Raw genomic sequence first — 8,259 nt, forward strand, 5'->3', positions numbered from 1 at the left:
CTGAATGACTAAAGTTTATGCACAATATTAAAGACTTCATTTGTAAAATTTAAAGGTATTTTTGAACTGTAATGTACTATATCAAATAATACTTTATTGACATAAAAAACTAATTACTTATGTCATTTTCATAATTCTTTTTAAAATGTAGAATGTTTTTGACAAAATAAAGTATTTATGAAATATAAGTAAATAGTTGTACTTATTTTACGTAATCACGATACAGCGAGCTCAGGCTACAACGTCCATTTTTGTTTGGATCACAGGGGTCATATCAAGTGCATTAGTTTTGTTACACAACAAATCTTAGTCGTTTTGGAATACTTCCTGTCTTTTTTTCTTTTTTTTACAGTTCAAAGAAATATGCCACACAAAATAAAATTTAAGTTGTGGATTATTCTTTTTTTTTAGCAGTTTGTTTCCCCATTATAAAAAATAGCCCAGTATGTATGTATTTAAAATGCCCTGATTACAAACCAAACAATACTAAAAAACGTCTTGATTTTATCTTGAACCATTCTGAGGTCTGACAGAATCAATGATCACTCAAGATGAAATAGAAAAACTTTATTTAAATATTCAATCGTTTTAAAGACAAAATTAAAATTTATGTCATACATTTATAAAGAATTAATATTATATGCAAGAAATTCATAAAAATACAATCTAACATTACATAGACTCCTGCACTTAAATTAGCTCAGTGAGCTAAAATGAATAAGGCAGATTCTATGATTACAATAAATAAAAAATTAGTACTCTTCATTTAAAACTCAAAATTCATCCAAACATTCAATATAAATTCGTATAAAGATAAATTTAAAAATAGTTAGAACTTATACAAAGGTAAAATGCAATAATAAAAAGAAATTCTTGGTACATAAAGAAGTTCAATTCTTCCTACGCAGATTATATCGTGGAATCTTGGGAGACGCTAAATAACAAAGATAAGAATATTTATAGACAATAAAATAAAATTTAAAAAAAAAAAAATAATTAAAACAAAAACCTAAGGGGTCTAGAGGTTTTGATCTTCTCAGAAGAGATGAATAATTTTGAACATTTTGATGCAACATTTACGTTTCTGCCCAATTTTGTTTAAAAGATAGTCAAATTTAAAATATCTGTAAATCATTAAATAATTTTATCAATTTGTAACAATAGGGATTGGTATGAAAACTTTGAGACCATAACAAAGCAAATAGACATATTTAACAGTCAGATATAATAGGAATAAGAAGCATATATAGTTTAAAAATTGTTCAACGCCTAAAAGCTATTTAACTTTTAATGCGCTTCCCATTGGGGTGAGCGTAGAAAATCTCATATCTATTAATTTAAAGTATTTAAACAGTACGCTGTATTTAATTAAAAACATTTCCTTTAAAATCACCCCCTAAAGACATCTGAAAGTTATTTGAATATAATATCGAAGATTGTGTATAGAAAAATATTAGAAGTCTTAACAAGAGTTAATAAATTGTGTCTTGTGTGGAAACAATTGTATCTCTATTAGGGTCTAACTAAAACTATCAATTGTTTAACACTGCATAATCTGGTTCCCTTTTCCTTCTTGAATTATAAACAATTTAATGTTACTTATTAAGTAACATTCTGAATAAAAAGCTGGTACATAAAAGTAAAAAATTTATTTTTAAAGTTGCTATATTCAACAACTCAATATTTTTCAGGTAAGATAATTTCGTAAAGCTTAAAAATGCTACTGGAGTCAAAATCTAGTGGGCACCTTTTTTTCTTTATAAGAATTTTTTTTGGCAGGGGGGGGGTGTTATTTTCTATTGAAATGGATATCTGAGGTTGATTGTTTTTGCAATCATACTAACACAAACTTTAATCGCTTAATGATAACAAAATTTTGAAAAAAAAAAGGGGTTGTAAGTGCTTATTTTTTCATTCAAGACATATAGATAACTAAAACCATATGTATGTACAATATTTTTAATCAATGACAAGTGCTGGCATCTACTTTAAAATAAACTATCTCTAAACACATTATAAATAGTATGGTACTGTATTAGGCCATAATTCATATTATTCAGAAATATTCTTTTTCTCTATAAATGATAATTTTTTATTTCCTTTCTATGCCATTCTTACTCTTCGTTCTGACACATAACCCAATATGAATAAATAAAATAAAAACTGAAATAGCATGATAAAGCATATTTCTAATATTATACAGAGATGCCAATTTGCTTCGGACAGCGAATATATATTTTCGAGTGGTAGTTTATTAATTGAGACTCTTGGTTAAATAAATTCAGTTTATTAGGTTTTTATCCACCACTATTTTTAAATAATTCAGAGGCTTATATAATTCGCCACTTTGTTATAGCTAAGTAATGCTAAATCTCTTAAAAAGCAAACAAAATTAGTTAAACATTTGCAAACTTTAGTTAGTAGTTACTTATCACTTTTTTAAAATTATTTTGGCATGTCCGGAGCAGTTGACATCTCTGATTATATAATACTGATGACATTTAGCACAAGCTTTTATGTCATATTTTGTTTAAACGAAAAAATAAAACTTTGTTAAAAAATTATTTTATTCAGTAAAAATATTAAAATCTATATATGCCTGTCTATTGCATGTAAGCTTCATGTGCTTGGCACCGGAATCTCAGAAGGATACCACTGGCAAAGAAGGTTGCACAGAAAAACGTGAAAGGAATGCCAATATCTTCTGTTTTGTTGAAGTTAATGTCACAGATGAAACTGAGAAAATTTAAGTTTAAAGGATAGAAAATATATAGATTTGGCTAGAAAATAGACAGATCGCAAGCAGAATCTTGGAGAGAATCAAGGCTTCACTAACATCAAGATTTAGTCTTTAAAAAATGGGAAGTACGGAAGATAAGACTTATTTGTAAAAACAGATTGTTGGAAAAAGGATAATTACTACATTATTTATTTATCATACAGCTCACCATATAATAAACCATATTTTAATGCTGTAAATACTTATAGTACAAATAATGCTATAAAAATAACAATGGTTGATTTTTAAGGATATAGATATAAGGATAGAATATAAATATAATAACTCAGCTGGTCGAGAAATAGAGTTTTATAGATACTCATCAAATTAACTCTTGTATCAAGATTTCAATTGTCCTTTATACATGCATTATAACGTAACACTTTCAAACCCTGATGTAAGACGGTGTCTTCTGACTTAACTCCATTGTTGCCAAGATAATCGAGAGAATTATCACCGAGAGACTTAGTTTTTATTTAGAATACCATAGTCTCTTAACAGATATGAAGAGTGAATTTAGAAATTAGTATTCTACAACTAAACAAGCCATTAGATTGCCACAAGCAATTAAAGGTAGTTTGGATAGAAGTGAAATCTCAGTGGCAGTTTCTGTTGATTTCATAGTAGCATGTGATCATATTTGAAGAACTAAATTTATTTATAAGTTAAAAACCATTGGAATCAGTGGGAAAATACTCCATTTAATCAAAAATGTTATTACTCAAAGATTTTGTACAGTTTACGATTTGGAGTCAAAGATTTTGTGCAGTTTGCTAGATCAGAAAACTCAAGTTTAAATTCATTATGGTCTACAACAGGTTGTGTGACAAGCACAAGACATTTAAATGTTTACATTAATGATCTCCTTGAGAGAATTAAAAAAAAATTAAGCTATTTAACTAGGAGTGAAATTTGATAGAAAGCCTAGCTAGCAGAGACATATTGGCAATGTGATTGATAGAGCTTGAAAAAGGCTATCAGTGATTATAAGACTCACAGGAGCAAAATTGGGTTTTCAAAAAAGAAACTTTAAAAAGTCTTTCAAAATGAAATTTTAAGGGTTGTTACTGAAGCTGTGAAAACTACTCCAGGGCAAGCAATGCTTGCCCTTACAGGCAATGAACCACCTGAAGAAATTATAGAGAAAAGAGCTTTAATATTATATGAAACATTTATCAGATTACCATCAACAGACTTATGGAAAAACTACAATATTTTTAGACCTCAAAGATTGCAAACTAAAAACGGATTCTAACAGAACGTTTAAAATTGAAATATGATTATGCCCTTTTGGATGTTAGTTCAGAAAAACTAATAAAACCAACACCCCTGTACTTCAAGGATCGTTCACAAATTAATGTTACTTGATGCACATAATAACGAAGTCATCATCAAGCAAAGTTGAACTAAATGCAGCTACTATGGAGACAATTTATTCCAAGTATCAAAGAATATCTGGCTTCACATATACACAGATGAATGGAAAATGTTTGACAAAGTAGGAGCTGGTCATTCTATACCTCTCTTGGTTCATTTCAGATCATGGACTTTCGATGGAACTGGAGGAGATTAGAATTACAACTGAAGAGATTACTATTAAAACAAATATAATCAAAAACATTGTCATTTTTTTAGTTGCAGTCATCCAAGCTATTTCCACACACAATGTTTACAGAATCGAAAATTATTGAATCTTGTAGAAGAATTTTTAGCAAACTTTTAGCCACAAAGGAGATGAATTTTGTTTTGCAATAGATACAAGCACAGGTTGGAATAGCGGGGAAAAATGTACTGATAAACTAGCTAAAGGGAAATAGAAATTTTGCAATTACATAATAGTGGTATATCATTAACATCAATAAAAAGAATAATAAAAATTCCATAAGGAAAAATTATAATGCATAATAAACTTTAAAAACTAAGAATAAGAAGTGGGGATGTTTGATCTGTAATATCCTAGACCTTCCTAGTTGTGGCATTTTGTGTGGTGACCAAACAAGATTGACTCGTCAAACACTTATATCACATTAACATTCATAATAGTCCCGTGAGCATTTTGTGAAAACAGAATTTCAAAATAGACAAAAACGATTTAGCAGAGTGCCCATCTATCTTTAAGAGATAGAAAAGTGTGCTAGTGTTTTCTATCTTTAAGAGATAGAAAATCCGCATAATGGATATTGGGAGGCAAGAGAGATGATGTAGTTGATGTCCAGAGACTGATTTTCTCTTGTTTTAAATGTTTGATTGCTTTTATTTTAATGAATTAATTGTTATTGTTATGAAGTTTTTAACTGTTTTATCTTTCTGTAATTTTTTTTTATGGCTATAATCTCATGCATCTGCGATGCATGGAGGTCAATGATGTAGAATCAATTGCTTTTGTAATAAGTATAAAATATTGTAATAGTGTAGAAATATATATTTTAAAATTATTAAATTATTCAGAACTTATAATAGCTAGTGGGTACAGCTGTATTGTTCTAAAAAAAGGAATGATTGAAACAACTATGGGTGTAGGAGGTAGGTTTCTTCTTAGTGAGACTATCAAAAGGATTTGAAATGACTAAAGAAGATCATAAGCACTGAACAAAAAAAAAAATTTCATTACAGAGGTAAAGAAATAGCTCTGTTTAAACAAAAACAAAATTTTTTTTTTTAAAAAATATAACCCCGAGTTCAGGTTATTTTCATTAGGTTTAATTGGGTATTATTTTGGGAATGAGATAGGGAGCAAATACATAGTATATCGTAAAGAAAAATAAATAATTTTATTACTATATCTATAACAGCATATAAGCATTAATATTATTTGATAACTAGCCAAAATTTTTCCTCTCTCAATTTCAATAAATTAATTTAATTTCATCTAAACTCAGTGAGGTACAGAATAAAGAACAACAGGGAATGTCCAATGAAGGATGAGCTTATGGACTTAGTCAGGAAACAGCCACTGTCTGAGCCAATCAACGAAGAAGATATAAGTGACTGGATAAACGCTGACAATAAGGAAATTATTATAATAAAGAAAATGAATCTAGTGATGATCTCTGTGAAATCTCTCAGGGACTAAAAAATAATCAAAAGTGCTATTGAATATATTAGAAAAAGAAAAAGCAATACCAGCAATTTTGTTATATCTATAAAAAAAATATAATAATAAAAAAATGGGGAATCACAGCAGCAGGAAAACATCCAAATAACATAAAACAATTAAGAACTTGAAGTAAGAACTTCTTCGCTTAATAACAATATGGATTGGAAGTAGAGTATATGTAAGTATTATTTTTGCCTTTAATATACAGTATAGGACCCCAAATCCGGCACTAACGGGACCGACGAAATTCAGTATTTCGGAATTTGCCGAATTTCGGATCTCTTTCGGAAATTCCAATATGGCACCCATATATTACATTAATTCAATTATACTGCTAATTTCAGAAAATTAATTCATTCCAATAAATTTAGTTAAGTTTTGATTGTAGTAGGTGAATTTAAAACTGTCCCACCTTAAGAAATCTCATTAATTAAAATATAATCTATAGAATAGAAATAACAATACATATATATTTCTTATAAGCTAACAACAAATAATGATTAAAAAAAAACAAGCTGACAACTAAATACAATTAAAAAAAAGCTATCAAAAAAAAAAAGAGCAGTTAATAACTAATAAAAAAATAAAAGTATAATTTACATCAAATAAGAAAAGCAGCAAAAGGGATAGAACTCAGTTTATATCCCATGTGGTAGCTTCATTATCAAAAGGGTGTGGCTAATTTATGGTCAAACTGGAGAGGGAAATGTGGAAACCTTAGAGGAGATATTAGGGTAGATGGAGCCAGTCTATTGTTTGGGCTCGGAAAACTCTGTTCAAAGATGGGGGTTACCTTTTTGGCGAAAAATTCATAGCTGGCGTTCGCATCGTAGAGGAATATTTTTAAGAGTACCTAAAGATTTTTCTCTCTTTTTTATTATTTTATTTTGAATGCCTTCCCAATTTTATTCGTTATTGTAAGAAATAAGTTTTCTAATAAAAATACATTATAATATGTGCGCTACATTTAATTATTTGCTTTTAATTGCTTAATCATAAAAAGCTAATAACATATTAGTTAAGCATGATTTTATCAAACAATGAAATAAAAATAATGATTTTTTGAATCGAAGATACATTTGAAAGTATGCAAAATATAAAGAAACAATTGCAAATGATTATGTGTATTAATTATTTTTGTCAAAAGGTCATAAGAGATAAGATTCTTTGTCTATCAAATGAATCCACAGTAAAATGCTTAGAGCATAACACACTATTATTGGATGCTGTGAATTCTTTTCTGTGGACATTTACTTTCCATACTTTTTGTTTTATCTCATCTTTAGGAAATCTACGTCAGTTAGCTATTAATACTGGGTGGTTTTAAAATTATTATTAGACAAATAAAATAATAAAGAAACATGCTGAAAAATAAGTAGAATTTTTCTTAAAATTAAATTAAAGTTGAAACCATTAACTGAAATGATTTGAAAAAATCTCATAATACACAACACATTTAGTATTTGACTTTTTAAAATCCAGAATATGTTTGAATAAAAAATTAGGAATTTTATATTTGAGTAAAATAATTATGTAAATTGTTACTAAAAAACAAAGTAATTTAAAAGAAAATGTGTGTCTTCTATTAGTACAAAGAAGAATTATTAATTCAGGTTCAGATCGATGGGTCAGCATGTCCATGAAGTAAATGCGGGCGATACGCAATGCTAACCACATTGTCCCTATTATGACTGTTGATCATTAAATTGTGCTAGCTTAACCTTCATGACTTTCAAGAACTCAACGGGCTATTGTGGGAATGCTTTGCTTTAAGAATTGTTAATACTTTACTTATCTTTTATTTTTTCTTAATTTTTATTATAAAAATATTTAGTTAAATTTTTAAAACATATTTCCCTAACATTTATACATACTTTACAATGAAAGCCTTTTATAATTAATTTTAATCAATGCATAATTTTTCTTATTTAGATTACGTATAATAATTAAAAAAATTTAACAGGACAACTGAAATGGCAATTTTTAATTTTTTTATTAATATATATATACATATATACACTATTCAATTTATCTTTTGCATAACTGTTTTATGGTTTTAGTGTTATTCATAATTTTTCTGATAAAAACAAAATATTTTGTTTTATTTTTAAAATGAATATTAATATTTTTACATGCTGCACAATTTGGAATTCTAGTTTGCCTGCCTATCGATAATAATTTATTTCAACCAATTCATACAATTAAAATTTTAGTGAGTTAACATAACATAATAATTTAAATTAAAATAACAAATTTTGGTTTTGTTATTCGTCACTTTATTTTATTTAAAAAAAGTATTACGAAACTCCATATAAGAACATACTATCTACCTGTTGTTTGAAATATTGATAGTTTTCGACTTAATTAACATTTTATATTAAAA

The 8,259-nt window shown here is 27.6% G+C and overlaps 1 protein-coding gene across 6 annotated transcripts in view; it reads right to left on the reverse strand.

The window, feature by feature from the left end:
- Positions 1-552: 552 nt before the first annotated feature.
- LOC107455084 (restin homolog) overlaps positions 553-8,259 on the reverse strand; it is a 27,777-nt gene continuing 20,070 nt past the window's right edge. For all 6 annotated transcript variants that reach the window (XM_016072514.3, XM_016072508.3, XM_016072511.3 and 3 more), the window contains one exon: positions 553-934. In XM_016072514.3, the coding sequence (XP_015928000.2) occupies positions 891-934 (44 nt within the window). In that variant the 3' untranslated portion in view covers positions 553-890. The remainder of the gene's footprint in view (positions 935-8,259) is intronic.

This window comes from Parasteatoda tepidariorum, chromosome X2, assembly GCF_043381705.1.
Source record: "Parasteatoda tepidariorum isolate YZ-2023 chromosome X2, CAS_Ptep_4.0, whole genome shotgun sequence".
NCBI lineage: Eukaryota > Metazoa > Arthropoda > Arachnida > Araneae > Theridiidae > Parasteatoda > Parasteatoda tepidariorum.